The 18,350-nt window shown below is 38.6% G+C and overlaps 1 protein-coding gene and 1 long non-coding RNA gene across 6 annotated transcripts in view; one reads left to right on the top strand and one right to left on the bottom strand.

The window, feature by feature from the left end:
• The window catches only part of RNASEH2B (ribonuclease H2 subunit B), a gene marked incomplete at its 5' end in the record, with an annotated part of 91,939 nt that overhangs the window by 13,839 nt on the left and 59,750 nt on the right, over positions 1 to 18,350 (bottom strand). The window contains 2 exons of one of the 5 annotated variants that reach the window (XM_079138019.1): positions 10,735 to 11,256; positions 13,507 to 13,587. The exons of the other annotated variants lie outside the window; for them this stretch is intronic. Coding sequence (XP_078994145.1) covers positions 11,125 to 11,256; positions 13,507 to 13,587 — 213 coding nt within the window. The 3' untranslated portion in view covers positions 10,735 to 11,124. Of the gene's footprint in view, positions 1 to 10,734; positions 11,257 to 13,506; positions 13,588 to 18,350 lie in introns of those variants that run through there. 5 annotated transcript variants of the gene reach the window in all.
• Positions 277 to 1,374, top strand: LOC306659980. The gene is made up of 2 exons (XR_013763517.1): positions 277 to 339; positions 432 to 1,374. It is a non-coding gene; the product is annotated as an uncharacterized lncRNA (long non-coding RNA).

The raw sequence follows: 18,350 nt of genomic DNA, 5'->3' as shown, positions 1-18,350 counted from the left end.
TGTTCTTCATTTCTCCATCTTAGTTTCCAACAGGCAAACATCTCATGCTACGATCAAAATCTGAATGGAAACTGCACTCCAAAGCCCTGGCCCATGCAGCCAGGAGGATGCCATCAAGACCCAAAGACCCTAAATACAACTTACCTCCGGCCCATAAGACTAACTAAATATACATGTGCATGTCTCTTCCCCCACCCCCAGTCTCCCCGAACTATTTATGTTCTTCCCCTATTTAACCCTAACTCTGCTGATACCCCCAGTACCAGCTTCACTGGTGAATTTTGTTCCACACATAAGGAAGAAACAAAACCAATCTCACACAACTCTTTCAGAACATAGGTTGTGTAAAGGTATTTCCCCACTTATTTTATAAGGCTGGTTTTACTGATACCAAAATCAGACAAAATCATTACAACTCTTTCAGAACATAGGTTATGTAAAGGTATTTCCCCACTTATTTTATAAGGCTGGTTTTACTGATACCAAAATCAGACAAAATCATTACAAGTAAAGAAAACTATAAATCAAGATTCATTAATAGAAATATATAAGTCCATAACGAAATGTTAGTAAATAAAAAATAAAAGCCATTGTATATGAAAAGAATAGAGCATTATGACAAAATAGGGTATATTCTAGGATTATAAGGTTAATTTAACATTAAAAAATTGAGATCCAAGATGGCAGACTAGAGAGAGGCTGTGTTCCTTGTCGCTCCATAACTTAGGTTTCAAGCAGAGGAAAATCTGCTTCTCTGAGGCAGTCTTTGCTGCTCTTTGATCCCCTGCTGTTTACCCCATTTGTCCACCTGGATCACCCACTGTCTGCCAGCATATTGTCTGCTTTTTGAGTGCAGATCGCTCACTGACTGCCGCCTATCATCCTCCATTTGCCTGTTTGCCTGCCTCTTGCCTGTCTTTCACCTACCCATCATCCATCAGCCAAGGTCCACCTGCTGATCGTCTGCCAGTAGCCTGCCAGTGGATCACCTGCTTCCCTATGTTGCCTGGAAGTCCACTGTCACAGTACCTGCAGGTTTGGTTACACATGGCTGCCACCATTTTGGGACAACAGCCAGGAACTGCAGGACCCCGGGTCTGACCAACTGCTCCCCGCCTCCCGGACTCCCAGCCCAAACAACCATCCCCATGCAGAGTCGGAGCCTACACCCCAGCAGTCAACATGTTTTCGAAGCCAGTGCAGCCATCTTGGATTATCCTGGAAGCAGAAGCTCCCTTCTTTAGGTGGGGCAAATTCCACCCTGAGACGCATGCTGGAGACTGGAAGTTCATTGTTAGGTACCTCTCATGCATCAGGCTACTGAAGACTGGGAGGTTTGAATAGTATATGACTGTTATAGTGTAGATTTTTTTTTTCTGTCCTTTTTGAAAAAATTTAACTTTTTATTTCTTTGTCTTGCCCTATTTTCCTTTTGTTTACCTATTTCCTCACTCTCTTTCTCTCTTTTCTCAACCAATTTCTTTTTATTCCGTTTTCACTCTTCCTACGATCTAGTACTAATATATACTCTTTTCTTACCCCATTAACAGTTACATCCTACACCCCTCCCCATCCTCTTTGTCCACCATTAGAAACTGTAAAACTCATTGCAAATCTATTGATTATACTGTAGATAATAATTGAACTTGTCCTCTCTGTTTATTATGACAATACTGTTAATGTCTTCATAGGGTTTGTTTGGTTTAGGGCTGCATATTTTCTGTACTGGGTGCTGCTAACATTGATCTCTGCCTTAAAGAAGAGGTTTTGGAAACCTGCAGGGTCACTATAAGCCTATAGGAGGGAAACTGCAATACCCCAGATCCACACTGCTAGAGGGGAAGATATGTGAACAACATGAAGAAACAAGGGAAGAAAGTGTTCCAAACAAATCAAGATTCTGTTATTAATAGAATCCAATGTCAGCATGGTAGAAGAAATGTCAGAAAAGGCGTTCATTTGCAAATACAGACAATGAACCATCACTCCAACAAACAGTTAAAAGAGCAACTGCAGGAAGCAACATATCATTTCAACAAAGAGATACAGATTCTGGAAAAAAAAAAAAAACAGAAATCTTTGAAATGAAGAAACAATAAATCAAATAAAAAACTCAATGGAAAGCATCACCAACAGACTAGATCACTTGGAAGACAGAACCTCAGACAATGAAGACAAAATTGTTAATCTTGAAAATAAAGTTGACCAAACAGAGAAGATGTTAAGAAATCATGAACGGAACTCCAAGAATTATGGGATATCGTGAAAAGACCAAATTTAAGAATTATTGGGATTGAGGAAGGCACAGAGATACAAACCAAAGGAATATTGTTCAATGAAATATCCGAAAATTTCCAAACCTGAAGAATGAAATAGGAAATCAACTACAAGAGGCTTACAGAACACCAAATGTACATAATTACAACAGATTCACACCAAGGCACATTATAATGAAAATGCCTAAATTCCAATATAAAGATAGAATTTTAAAAGCTGTGAGAGAAAAGCATCAAATTACATACAGGGGGAAACCAATATGGCTATCAGCAAATTTCTCAGCCCAGACCCTAAAAGCCTGAAGGGCCTGGAACAACATAAGCTCTGAAAGAACATGGCTGCCAACCAAGAATCCTATACCCAGCAAAACTGACCTTCAGATTTGAAAATGAATAACATTAAGAAATCATTATAATTCAAATATTAAAAGGTACTCCTTTATTAAAGGAAAACTGTCAGGCTTGGTGGCCACTTGGATTCGGAGTGACTGCACCAGAGCTGCAGGCGGTTGCCAGAGGAGAAGCGGCGAGCTGTTTGGACTCAGGGCGACTGCTTCTGAACCCCGGGGCCTGCCCTGAGGACGAAGAGGAGGAAGAGGAGCGCGGCCGCTTGGATTCGGGGTTACTACACCAGAGCTACAGGCGGTTGCCAGAGAAGGGGCTGCGTGGCGAGCTGTTTGAACTCAGACCACTTCTGAACCCCGGGGCCTGCCCGGAGGAGGAGGAGGAGGAGGAGGAGGAGGAGCGCGGTGGGTCGGTTGGACTTGCAGTGACTGCATTAGCGCTCCAGGCGGCTGCTCAGAGGAGAAGGCGAGTGGTGAGTTGTTTGGACTTAAAGTGACAGCGCCTGAACACAGGGGGGCTGCCTGGAGGAGGAGCGCAGTGGGTCGCTTGGTCTTGAGTGGCCGCACCAGAGCTCCGGGCGGTTGCCCAGAGGACCCGTGCAGCGGGTCACGTGGACTCAGAGCCACTCAGAGCAACCGCTCCTGAACACCCGGGGGGTTATCTGGAGAAGGAGGAGGAACGGGGAGGGTCACTTCGACTCGGAGTGATTGATTGCCCAGGGCTACGGGTGGTTGGTGGGAGGAGGAGGCACGAAGTGAGTTTCTTGGACTCCTAGTGACCGCACCAGAATACTGGGCGGATGTCTGGAGGAAGAGGCGTGTGGCGGGTCTCTGGGACTCAGAGCGATTGTTCGGGGCCCCAGGTGGCTGCTCAGAGGAGGGGCCGCATAGCCAGGCGATTAGGTGCAGAGCAGGGTCCCAGGATTTAGGAGGCTTCTGGGTGGAAGAGCCGCACAGAGACAGGCTTAGGGCGGAGCGAAAGTTCCAGGCCTGCGGGCAGATTCTCTGAGGAGGGGCAGCCTAAGGAGATTCATCTGCGAAGGGTGAGGCTCCCAGGGCCAGGAGGTAGGGCTGGGCCCCTGAGAACTTTGCAGAGGAAGGCAGCCCAGCCCAGGCGGTAGCTGTAAATTGAGGGGAACCTCTAGGAGGGAACTGACCAGCAAGACCTCCTCACCGGGTGAGTCTTCCCTGCCGGGTGAGGTTTCCCCACAAGGACGGTAAAACCAGAGACTCAGGCCCAAACAGGCCTTGCCTCAGCCCGCAGCCTAGGTCCCCTTTGGATGGCCATTGGTCAACAAGTGGAGGCACCTCTGCCCACTAGCAGGGATTATACCCCACCTGAAGGCCACCACTCCTAGAGAGGCAGCTTCCTTGTGGAGCACTGCATTATCAACTTCCTCCAAGACTTCAGCCTACTGAAGGCTAAGGGGGGATATATATAGAAATCTTCAGGGACATTGTAAGTCAATAGAGGAAATCTGCAATATCTCAGTGGCCCACTGATACCTGAACAATATGAGAAAACAAGGAAAGAAAATGCTGCAAACAAATCTAGATGTTACATCAATAAAACCCAATGACAGCATGGCAGAAGAAATGACAGAAAAGGAGTTCAGAATGTACATAATTAAAATGATCAGAGAAGCAAACGATGAGATGAAAGAGCAAATGCAAGTATTGAATGATCGCACCAATCGACAGTTAAAAGAGCAAATACAGGAAGCAAAAGATCATTTCAATAAAGAGTTAGAGATATTGAAAAAAAAACAAACAGAAATCCTTGACATGAAGGAAACAATAAACCAAATTAAGAACTCCATAGAAAGCATATCCAATAGGATAGAACACCTGGAAGACAGAACCTCAGACATTGAAGACAAAATATTTAACCTTGAAAACAAAGTTGAACAAACAGAGAAGATGGTAAGAAATCATGAACAGAATCTACAAGAACTATGGGATATCATGAAAAGGCCAAATTTAAGAATTATTGGGATTGAGGAAGGCCTAGAGAAACAAGCCAAAGGAATGAACAATTTATTCAATGAAATAATATCAGAAAATTTCCCAAATCTGAAGAATGAAATGGAAAATCAAGTTCAAGAGGCTTATAGGACTCCAAATACACAAAATTACAACAGACCCACACCAAGGCACATTATAATGAAAATACCTAACATACAAAATAAAGACAGAATTTTAAAGGCTGTGAGAGAAAAGAACCAAATTACATTTGGGGGAAACCAATACGGATATCAGCAGATTTTTCAATCCAGACCCTAAAAGCTAGAAGGGCCTGGAACAACATTTTTCAAGCCCTGAAAGAAAATGGATGCCAACCAAGAATCTTATACCCAGCAAAACTTACCTTCAAATTTGACGATGAAATAAAATCCTTCCATGATAAACAAAAGCTAAAAGAATTTACAAAAAGAAAGCAAGCACTACAGAACATTCTCAGCAAAATATTCCATGAGGAAGAGATGAAAAACAAAGAAGCAAATCAGCAAAGGGAGGAATTATCCTAAAGGAATTGTCAAATAAAGGAGGAAACAAGTTGTGTCAAACAAATAAATAAACAAAATTTAAAAAATGAACCAAATGACCGGGAAATCAAATCATTTCTCTATAATAACCCTGAATGTTAATGGCCTGAACTCATCAATCAAAAGACATAGACTGGCAGATTGGATTAAAAAGAAAGATCCAACAATATGTTGCCTGCAAGAGACTCACCTCATAGAAAAAGATACCCATAGACTAAAGGCGAAAGGATGGGGAAAAACATACCATGCACATGGACTCAGCAAAAAAGCTGGAGTATCCATCCTCATTTCCGATAATGTGGACTTCAAGCCAAAGTTAGTCAGAAGGGATAAAGAAGGACATTTCATACTGCTTAAGGGAAGCATAAATCAGCAAGATATAACAATCATAAACATCTATGCCCCAAACAGTGGCTCATCCATGTATGTCAAACAAATCCTTCTCAATTTCAGAAACCAAATAGACCATAACACAATAATACTAGGTGATTTTAACACGCCTCTCTCACCACTGGACAGATCTTCCAGACAGAAATTGAACAAAGAAACCATAGATCTCAATAACACAATCGATAATTTAGACTTAACGGACATTTATAGAATATACCATCCAACCAAGAGCGAATACACTTTCTTCTCAGCAGCACATGGATCCTTCTCTAAAACAGACCATATATTAGGCCACAAAGCTAATGTTAGCAAATACAAGAAGATAGAGACACTAGCATGTATTCTATCAGATCATAATGGATTGAAGTTAGAAATAAATGAAAGAGTAAAACACAGAAACTATTCCAACATCTGGAGATTAAACAATATGCTATTATATGATGAATGCATAACAGAAGATATTAGGAAGGAAATTAAAAAATTCTTAGAGGTAAATGAGAACAAAGAAACATCATATCAAAATCTCTGGGACACTATGAAAGCAGTACTTAGAGGGAAATTTATTTCATGGAGCGCATTTAATAAAAGAAGTAAAACTCAACAAATAAACGACCTAACACTACAGCTCAAAGCCCTAGAAAAAGAAGAACAGAACAGCACCAAAAGTAGTAGAAGACAGGAAATAGTTAAAATCAGAGCTGAAATCAATGAAATTGAAACAAAAGAAACAATACAAAAAATTGACAAAATAAATAGTTGATTCTTCGAAAAAATAAACAAAATTGATAAACCTTTAGCCACACTAACAAAGAGAAGTAGAGAGAAAACCCAAATCACTAAAATTCGGAATGAACAAGGAAATATCACAACAGACAGGATTGAAATACAAAACATAATTAGAAGCTATTTTGAAAATCTATACTCCAACAAAATAGAAAATTTCGAAGACATCAACAGGTTTCTAGAGACATATGAATTGCCTAAACTGAACGAGGAGGACATAAACAATTTAAATAGACCAATTTCAAGTACTGAAATAGAAGAAGTCATCAAAAGCCTACCAACAAAGAAAAGTCCGGGACCAGATGGGTTCTCAGCCAAGTTCTACAAAACCTTTAAAGAAGAGCTCATTTCAATACTTCTCAAAGTATTCCATAAAATAGAAGAGGAGGGAACCCTCCCAAACTCATTCTATGAAGCCAATATCACACTGATACCTAAACCAGACAGAGACTCATCAAGGAAAGAAAATTTCAGACCAATATCCTTAATGAACATGGACGCAAAAATTCTCTACAAAATTTTAGCAAATCGCATACAAAAACATATTAAAAAGATAGTGCACCATGATCAAGTGGGTTTCATCCCAGGGATGCAAGGTTGGTTCAACATCAGGAAATCAATAAACGTAATTCACCATATTAATAGACTTAAAGTCAAGAATCACATGATTATTTCAATAGATGCAGAAAAAGCATTTGATAAAATACAGCACCCCTTCATGCTCAAAACACTAGAAAAAATAGGGATAGTGGGAACATTCCTTAACATTGTAAAGGCCATTTATGCTAAGCCCATGGCTAATATCATTCTAAATGGTGAAAAACTGAAAGCATTCCCCCTAAAAACTGGAACAAGGCAGGGATGCCCTCTTTCAACATCGTTCACTTCTATTCAACATCGTTCTTGAGACTCTGGCCAGAGCAATTAGACAAACCAAAGAAATTAAAGGGATACGAATTGGAAAAGAAGAACTCAAACTATCCCTGTTTGATGATGACATGATTATATATTTAGAGGAACCTGGAAATTCCACCAGAAAACTCTTAGAACTCATAAGTGAATTCAGTAAAGTAGCAGGTTACAAGATCAATGCCCATAAATCCAATGCATTTTTATACATAAGTGATGAATCTTCAGAAAGAGAAATTAGGAAAACTACCCCATTCAAAATAGCCTCGAAAAAAATAAAATACTTGGGAATCAATCTCACAAAAGAGGTGAAAGACCTCTACAATGAGAACTATACAACACTAAAGAAAGAAATTAAAGAACACCTTAGAAGATGGAAAGATCTTCCATGTTCTTGGATAGGAAGAATTAATATTGTCAAAATGGCCATACTACCTAAAGTGCTATACAAATTCAATGCAATTCCAATTAAAATCCCAATGATGTACCTTACAGAAATAGAGCAAGCAATTATGAAATTCATCTGGAAGAATAAGAAACCCAGAATAGCTAAAGCAATCCTTAGCAGGAAGAGTGAAACAGGGGGTATTGCAATACCAGATCTTCAACTCTACTACAAAGCAATAGTAACAAAAACGGCATGGTATTGGTACCAAAATAGAAAGGTAGATCAATGGTACAGAATAGAGGACACGGACACAAACCCAAATAAATACAATTTTCTCATACTAGACAAAGGGGCCAAAAATATGCAATGGAGAAAAGATAGCCTCTTCAACAAATGGTGCTGGGAGAATTGGAAATCCATATGCAACAGAATGAAACTAAACCCATATCTCTCACCATGCACGAAACTAAACTCAAAATGGATTAAGGACCTCGGAATCAGACCAGAGACCCTGCAGATTATAGAAGAAAAAGTAGGTCCAAATCTTCACCTTGTTGGTCTAGGATCAGACTTCCTTAACAGGACTCCCATAGCACAAGAAATAAAAGCTAGAATCAACCACTGGGATAGATTCAAACTAAAAAGCTTTCTCTCAGCAAAGGAAACTATCAGCAATGCAAAGAAAGAGCCTACAGAGTGGGAGAATATCTTTGCCAATCATACTTCAGATAGAGCACTAATCTCCAGAATCTATAAAGAACTCAAAAAACTCTACTCCAAGAATTCAAATAATCCAGTCGACAAATGGGCTAAGGAAATGAATAGACACTTCACAGAAGATCTACAAGCAATCAACAAACATATGGAAAAATGCTCAACATCTCTAGTAATAAGAGAAATGCAAATCAAAACCATCCTAAGATTCCATCTTACCCCAAATAGAATGGCGATTATCAAGAATACGAGCAACAACAGGTGTTGGCAAGGATGTGGGGAGAAAGGTACACTCATACATTGCTGGTGGGGCTGCAAATTAGTGCAGCCACTCTGGAAAGCAGTGTGGAGATTCCTTAGAAAACTTGGAATGGACCCTCCATTTGACCCAGCTATCCCACTCCTTGGCCTATACCCACAGGACTTAAAATCAGCATACGACAGACATACAGCCACATCAATGTTCATAGCTGCTCAATTCACAATAGCCAGACTGTGGAACCAACCTAGATGCCCTTCAATTGATGAGTGGATAAAGAAACTGTGGTATATATATATATATAATGGAATATTACTCAGCCATAAATAATGACAAAATTATGGCATTTGCAGGCAAATGGATGAAATTGGAGAATATCATGCTAAGTGAGATAAGCCAATCTCAAAAAGCCAAAGGACGAATGATATCGCTAATAAGTGGAGGATGACACATAATGGGGGGGAGGGAAAGGTTAGTGTTAGGGTTAGAGTTAGGGTTAGGGAGGGGGGCAAGTATGGAGGAAGGAAGTACTGTATAGAGGGTAAAGAGGGGTGGGAGGGGTGGGGGGAAGGGAAAAAATAACAGAATGAATCAAACAACATTACTCTATGTAAATTTATGATTACACAAATGGTATGCCTTTACGCCATGTACAGAGAAACAACATGTATCCCATTTGTTTACAATAAAAAAAATAAATAAATAAATAAAAAATAAAAATAAATGAGTAAAAAAAAAAAAGAATAATTTACAGTGGATAAGCCTATGGACAGCACACTGAGTGACTGAGGTTAACAAGATTGGTATGGGGCAAACTGTGACTCCTGATATGGTATGGTAAGAAAGAAAAACACAGCACTTCTTCTGTAAGTGCCTGAAGTGTATAATTTGGATTTAATCAAGAGGAAAGTCAGACAGCCCCAAAGTGAGAAATATTATACAAAAAGGCGGCTTGTACTCCTAAAACCTGTCACATAAGACAAAAAATGGGTAAGAAATTCTTCCTGGTTAAAAGAAGTTGTAGTAAACAACAATAAAGAAAGCCTCCAGTGCTAGACAGTTTTGCCTCTGATAATCTTTTCAGAAATAGAAATAACCACCATGGAAATCAATATGGAGTTAAAAGATTAAGAATGGAACTGTCATATAACATAGCTGAAACACTTCTTGATACCTTTGCATAAGAATTAAAGTCAGCATTCTTTAGAGATATATGCATACCCCTGTTTATCAAAACACAATTCACACCAGCCAAGTTATGAAATCAATCTAGGTGTCCGTCAATAGATGACTGGATAAAGAAAATGTGGCATATACACAAAGGAGAGTTATTCAGCCATAAAGAATAAAATTATGTCATTTGCAGGAAAGTGGATGCAACTAGAAAGCATTATGTTAAGCAAAATAAGCCAGACTCAGAAAGTCAAGGGTCAGATGTTTTCTCTATATGGAAGCTAGAGAGAAAACATAAAAAAAGGGAGTCCCATGAAAGTAGAGTCAGAGTCTCAGGGGGAGGGAGGAGGAGAGGGAAAAAGAAGGTATTAGGGAATTAAATGGATCAAATTATATTCATGTACAAATGTCACACCCACTATTTGTTAAAGTAGAAGATTCTGTCAACTTTTTTGAAATGTATTTCCATAAGTATATATTTGAAAAATTTAGTTTTGAACCAGTAAACTCATATCTAAAAATCTTTTTTAAGGAAGCAATGAAAGATGTAGACAATATAATCTGACTCTTCAAACACTGAACATATGTAAATAAATGTTGAAATAAGGACATTTATTAAATAATCAAATATTGAATGAATGAAAAGGATATTGTCATTTAAAAATCATATTTGTGAAGACTACCTAGTAGCCTGGGAAAAATCTCACAAAACGATATTAGAAAAATGGAGGTTCTAAAATTACTATTATAATTTCTTTAACATTTTTTTTAATATAAGAAAATATGCCAAATTGTTTCTGGGAAATGAAAAGGTAGATTACAATTTTTATTTTATTCTTTTCACTATGCTTTTTTTTTAAACCAAGAACATATATTCATAAAACATAAAAATTCCAATAAATATAAAATTTACAAACACTATTCTATTAAAAAAAAAATCAGCAATTTACCTGACAGTTTTGGTCTTCATTTTCTCTCAGTATACTGAAAACCATGTTGTTAAAGCTACTGTGTAGCAAAATTACATAAAATAACAATAACTCTAATATTGTTATAGGTCAGTTAACAGGACGCTGTGATGCTATATGTTAATTCTGTTCACCTGATTACTTTTCATTGTGTCAAAGACTCCAAAGGCCATAGTCATAAAAACCACACAATGACTTTCCCATATTTTGTTCAGAAACACAAATAGCAAATCCAAAAAAAATGTTCAAGGGAACCTGAACGTTGCCATCTCTTTTTCTCCAAAAGGTGGTGATCAAGGGTCAGGAAGTATAGCAGCATGAAGAATGAAAATGGAACGCATAAAAAGAAAACATGTGTTTTGCTTTATTAGACTTTATTTTTTAGAGTTTTTAACATTTCCAATTTTTTTAAGACTTTTTGTGCCAAAAAAGGTATCGATACTTTTCATTCCACTCTTGTCAACTTTAGCCAAAGCCTTCTGAGCTGCAGTCAGTTTGCTAGTTTTCTGTTTATGAAAATAACAGAGAAATATGGTATGAATATAACGTTAGTAAATCACATATGCAAATCAGACAATATTTTGCATGTCTCAAGGTTCGTCAAGGAGGAAAGCCCTGCTACTTACATGCTTCCTAAGAGAATGAATACAGTTCTGATATCTATTCATAATTCAGATGCAGAATATATTAAGTCAAGACTGCTGCCATCTAAGGAGTGAACTGTTACAGTCAATGGTCTACTGTGGGGGGAATAATTCTGGAGGGTGCATTAAGTGTAATAACACAGACAATAGAACTGACACAGGCGGAGATTGTCAGAGGGAGGAATTACAGCCTTGTATTATTACCACATGATGAATAATTCACATCAATCTACCATTTGATTTTATTCATTTGCTCTATGGGAAACGAAGGACAATTCTATTATATTCAAAAGATGACCTATATTACAAAACATCCACTGGTTTTCAACTAGTACTGAAATGTACTTCTTCAACAAAGAAATACTTTCTAAAAGCTGACTCCAAATAACTCTGCCTTTTGTATTTTTCTCTCTTCCTGGTCACTGTATTATTCCCTACCCTATGCCCTTTAAAAAGCACTAGAAGATGGGAAATAGCAGCTGATTTTACTCAATGCCTTACAACTTATTGAGAAGAAGCATAAATAATGGAAATCAGTAAAGAAAAAAAAAAAAATCATCTATCTCCCTGGGAACTGTAAGACAAGTTCAAGGGCACAGCATATGATTCCTGAAATCCCGTTTCTCATATTCAGTCACATGTCATTTAGGAGTCTTAATTTTTGATGGGAAGGTGAAAAGTGGCTGTCTAATCCAGAAAAATTGTTCTGGGTGTTTATTCACCTGCCATCCTGGTCCAACCCTCTTTTCTTACTGGTGCTATGCTCAAGTGGACACACTGGGCACTGGGACAGAAGGATTTGTCTCAAAGAAATTCAAAATGTCCCTGTTTACACAGAGCATTGAGTTGTTTAGGTAAATCTTAATGTTGGATTATTCTTTGATATCATGTGCCCCAATAAATGACATATAAACTCTAAGCGGACTATGCACTGCTAAAATCTAAATGAAAGCTAACTTATCTTGGGGTGGGTAAGGCCTTTCTAAGCATAAAAACATACTATACTTCAGAAAAAAATTAAAACAACTAAAATATCAAGTGAAAAGGTTAAAAACATAATGGAAAATTTATTTGTACTTTATATGAATCATAAAGTGTTAATAGTCTTAATTTAGAATAAGTTCTTAAAAATCAACAGAAAACATTATTATCCCAACATAAAAACAAGGGATACAACTGACATTTGCAAAAAATGTAAATTAACAGTAAGTCATTAGGAAGACAGATCTTTCCAGTTAAAGAAACTTGACAGGAAAATATTTTCAAGAATAAAAATAATGCTTTCAAGAATGCTAGATAAACAGTTATTGGCAATGATGTTTGGGACTACAGATTTCTGCTATATCTTTGGAAAACAATTTAGCTATATATTTTAATGAAAGAGTTCATGTTTTTTAAGCACTTACTCTTAGTTCTAAATTGTGTCTAATGAAATAAACAGAGATGCAGATTGTAAATAACAATGTCTATCACTTCATTAAAAAAAATATTTTAAAAAGCCAGAGTAACCTGTAAGTCCAAAACCAGGGGACTGATTCCATTCCATTCCATATGATGAAGTAAATTAACACTTGTGATTGGATATGAAAGGATGATCAAAATTTCAGTGTTTAATAACATGTGAACATTTTCACAACATAATGCTAAATGGAAAGGCCAGAATCAAAAACTATGTAAGCATTATAAAAGCTACATGTTACTTACAACACACGTGTAAGATAAAAAACTTAGTACAAAATGTTACCCAAATAACATTTATGGGCACATGATGAATGGTAGAGTTATTCATAATTTCTGGGACGATTTTGGGCAGTAGGATTGACTAAAAATTTATCTGTAGAGGCTTCTTCCCTTACCACCCATTGCTCTATGAACACTTGATTAAGTGAAGGTACACCCTTGGCAAGTGAATTGCTCTTCTCTGATTTGTAAAAAGTTTGAATTGCTTAACATTTCCATTGTCATGCACAATTTTGAGTAAATGAAGCCACAGGTATGCAAGTTAATTTTTCATGGTCAAAACTAATCACAATCAAGTGTGCAATTGTTCCTAATGTCTACGCACATCACCCATGGCGAACGTACAGGATACCACCACACCTGGACACGTACCTTTTCAGTCTTCAAATCTTTCGTGTTAAACTTAGTGTAATCTTCTTTTGCTTCTACAGGCTCATCTGATAACTTTAGTTTCTGCAACGTTAGAGCAGTAAAGAGGTGTCAAATGTCACCTTGCCACTTATATGAGCCATTAAAAACTAACAAATGTGCAATTTGGACTCACATGGGCCAAATGGAACACAGAATTGGCAATGGATTTGCTTTTTACAAACTCCTTACATGTTGACAACTGTATAGTGAACTGAGCCACATATCACTTCCAAGAAGCAGCCGGGGTGATGGGATATGACTAGGTAGGTACATGACTCAATCTCTCATCCTGTCTAGCAATAGAAATAAACTCTCACTTTGTGTATGTCAGGTCCAGTGAGAACCTAGGTGGTTCAGACTTTAAGGACAGCGTAGGGCTAAATGCAACATGTGAACGCAGAAAAGAATTCCTTAAAAGTGGATCAGATATCCAATTGCAACTCTCACTTCCCTCACCTCCTAGGCTGATTAATATCCACTGAGGAATACGGGAGCAACATTATTCTATTATTACCATTGTTGCATAGCTTTGTCTCCTTACTTCCTTTCAATTTAATTCTTTTATCCACATAAGAACTGTATAACAAGGAGCAAGAGAAGGAAGTGAAATTAATAGCTTCAGGATCTTAGTAGAGGATGTGGGGTGAGATTTCAATTTTTATACAAGTATTCTTCCCATTGGGTCCAATGCAGCTAAGTTGGACCGTCCCTAAATATTTTCACCTTTCACATGAGTGTTTTGCACCAATGCATGCGAAAATCCTGTCAGGAGCTAGACTGCAACCTTAATGACCACTTTTTTTTTTTTTTAAAGAAAAAAAAGAAGAAGAAAAGAAAGGTTGGCATGCAGGACTGACTGTATAAGACCACTGCATGGTGATCACCATGGACTTTCACCGATCTTCAAGCTCTTTGTGGAGATAGCCTGTGGGTAAAATCCAACATGGTTCTCCCCTGGGTAAACAGACTTACCCTCAGCTTAGTTCTTCCCACTCCTGCTTTTCTAAACAAAGAACTCTAACAGTTTTAGTGCTAACATATGCCACCGCCTGCACCACACAGGGGATAAAACTAAACGAAGTTCTGAATTTTTTTTCTGTGCAAAACAGATGAGCATCCTGAGACTATATCACATACTGTGGGAAAATCTCTTGACCACCTAGCAACCTATAGCAAATCAATTGTCCAAAGCAAGTCCACTGGTTCTCTGCAGAAGGAAGAACAGGAACAAAGACCCTGAGGGGACTCAGCAAATGACAGACTAGCGGCACCCAGTGAACACTGGCTGTTTCCTGAGACTGCAGCTGCATCATGAGGTAGGAGAGCTGAGGGAGAGACCTGAGCTGCAAACTGCAGCCACCAGGTGAAAACCAGAAATACTGGTTCTTGGAATAAGAGGACTGATAAAAGAAATGGTGTGCACCAGCACAGGAGGCAGCCTGGTTGGGAAGGGGGGCTCCTCTCTGGTGAGCTGAAGTGAACTCTCAGGATTCAAAAACAGACTCAGGCAAACATGGAGTCTTAGCACAAAGGAGATTTGGAACCTGCAAGGGAGCCAGTATGGGAAAGGAGGTTCCCTAATTGACCTCATGGTTTCAATGAAAACTGGAAAAGGGAGCTATCTTGAAAGGGTCTTCATTGTCCAGATGAAATGTGCCAGAGATCACAAACTTCTGGCCTTCCTTCCTTCCTGTCTTCAAAACCCAGTGGTCACTTCTTTCCTTTCACTGAGTCAGTGGGCACCTACCTCGAGTCTCAAGCTGGGATCAGGAGACTATGACACTGATCTGTTGGCAGCTCTGAGAAGCACAAGGTGGAGCAGGGTTCCCTTTGAAATTGGTGACTAAGCTTGATAATGAGGGGCAAATAGGTGGGGTGTGGACTTGGGATGGGAGTCAGAATGGGAGAGATGAGATTGGGTCTGGTGAAAAGCTTGCCGCCCAGCACCCCATCCCAGCACAGACTCCAGAGGCATGGCCACCCCACTACCTACACTGAGTCACCACTGCGAGTTGGACACTTTAAAACACAGAGAGACACACACACACATACACACATACACACACACACACACACACTAAGGCATGCTTCAGGACGTGGGGTGCCAGGCAATCCAGACCAGTTCACACTGTATAGCCATGCCCATCCCTTCCTCTGGTACAAAAACCATATGTGAATTTAGCTCTGAGCAGACCACGTTTCCACCACACTTGCTGTGGGGCAAGGAGAGGCAGAGCTCAGCATACAAAGTCTCTGAACAGGTTTGGCCTTCTTGAGTCAAAGAAGGAACCAACTGTACAGTAAATGGTAACTGTGTCCCACAAACCTCCCCATAACTGGTGGACTCAAACTGAAGCCCAGGAAAGAAGTGTCTCCATTGTTTTTAAAATATTTTTTGGTTGTCAACAGACATTTATTCATTTATTTATTTATTTTTATGTGGTGATGAGGATCAAACCCAGTGCCTCACATGTGCTAGGCAAGCACTCTACCACTGAGCCACAACCCCAGGCCAGAAGTGTCTCCATTTTAAGTACCTCAGCAAGGACAAATTTTAATCTTTTTACATTTATTTTTACATTCACTTTCATGGTCAATTTTATTGTCTTTCCTCACTGGGTTTTTATAGTTCTAACTTTAAGTGTTTTTATCAATGAATAATATTTTCATCATTCTTTCTTCTTTATCATTTAAATTCTCTTCCCTTCTCTCTTTTCTTTCTCTCCTTTCTTCTCATACCATTTTTAAGTGTTCCTTTTAGAAATAATGACAGTAGAATGTATTTTCACATATTATATATAAATGGAGCATATCTTACTCTAATTAGGATCCCAATCTTGTGGTTGTACATGATGTGGAGATTCACCATGGTGCGTTCATATACAAACATGGGAAAGTTGTGTCTGATTCATTCCACTGTTGTCCTATTCCCTTTGAAACTGGTGGTCTAAGCTTTGGGACGAGCGACAAACAGGTGGGGTGTGGATTTGGGACAGGAATCAGAACGGAAGAGATGAGACTGGGTCAGGTGAAAAGCTTGCTTCCCTTCTAATCCATTGAACTTAAATTCTTTCCTCTCCTCCACCTCCCTCACCCCCTTGTGTGTTAGCATCTGCATATCAAAGAGAACATTTGATATTTGCTTTTTTTGGGACTGGCTTATTTCACTTAGCATGATAGTCTCCAGATCCAGTCATTTACTAGCAAGTCATTTTTTTTTAATGGCTGAGTAATATTCCACAGTGTGTGTGTGTGTGTGTGTGTGTGTGTGTATATATACCAGCTTTTCTTTATCCATTCATCTTTTGAAGGACTTAGCTTAGCTATTGTGAATTGAGTGGCTATAAACATTGATGTGGATGTGTCACTGTAGTATGTTGATTTTAAATCCTTTGAACATATACCAAGGAGTAGTATAACTGGGTTAAATGGTGGTTTCACTCCCACATTCCCAGTTTTTTGAGGAATCTCCATACTGCTTTCCAAATGGTTACACCAATTTGCAGTTCCACCAGCAACATATGAGTGTGCTCACTCCCCCACATCCTCACCAACATTTTTTGTTGCTTGTATTCTTGACTATTGCCATTTGGACTAGAATGAGATGAAATCTTAGGGTAATTTTAATTTACATTTTCCTACTTGCTAGAGACGCGGAACATTTTTCCATATATTTGTGGACCATTTGTATGTCTTCTGTGAAGTGTCTGTACAGTTCCTTTGCTCACTTATTGGTTGTGTCACTTGTTTTTTTGGTGTTAAGTTCTTTGAGTTGTTAATATATCCTGAAGATTATGCTATATCTGAGGGGGTAGGTGGCAAAGATTTTCTCCTATTCTGAAGGCTCTCTTTGTACACTCTTATTTCCTTTGCTGTGAATAAGCTTTCTAGTTTGATACCATCCCATTTGTTGATTCTTGATTTTACTTCTTGCATTTCAGAAGTCTTGTTGAGGAAGTCAGCTCCTAAGTCAACATGATGGAGTTTTCCAGTTTCCCCAGCACCATTTGTTGAAGAGGCTATATTTTCTCCAATGCATGTTTATGGTGCCTTTGTCTACTATGAGATAACTAAATTTACATAGATTTGTGTCTGTGTCTTGTATTCTGTTCCACTGGTCTTCATGTATGTTTCAGTGCTAATACCATGCCGTCTTGGTTACCATAGCTCTATAATATAAGTTAAGGTCTGGTATTGTGATGCCTCCTGCTTCACTTTTCTTGCTAAAGATTGCTTTGGCTATTCTGGGCCTCTTACTTTTCCAAATAAATTTCAGGACTACCTATTCTATTTCTATGAAAAAGGTCATTGGAATTTTAATAGGAATTGCAAAAAATCTGTGTAGCACTTTTAGTAATATGACTATTTTGACAATATTAATTCTGCCTATCCATGAACATGGAAGATCTTCAGTTTCTTTCTTTAGTGTTCTGTAGTTTTCATTTTACAGGCCTTTCACCTCTTTTGCTAGATTGATTCCCAAGTATTTTTATTTTATTTATTTCATTATATTTTATGCTATTGTGAATGGGATAGTTTTCCTAGCTTCTCTTTCAGCTGATTCATCATTGGTGTATAGGAAGTCAATTGACTTATGGGTGTTAATTTTATATACTGTTAACTTTGCTGAATTCATTTATGAATTCTAGAAGTTTTTTGGCGGAGTTTTTTGGGCCTTCTAAATATAAGATCATGTTGTTTGTGTGTTTACCCACCTAAAAGTATGGATCTAAGGCAGTAGAGTTTCTACCCTGTGGATTGATAGTGTCCCCGAAGGTTTCCAGTTTAGGGGAAACAAAATAATA

The sequence above is a fragment of the Sciurus vulgaris genome (genome assembly GCF_902686455.1).
Source record: "Sciurus vulgaris genome assembly, chromosome: 4".
Lineage (NCBI taxonomy): Eukaryota > Metazoa > Chordata > Mammalia > Rodentia > Sciuridae > Sciurus > Sciurus vulgaris.
Note: the sequence above shows the minus strand (reverse complement) of the source record. Positions and strands in the feature narration are given on the sequence as shown.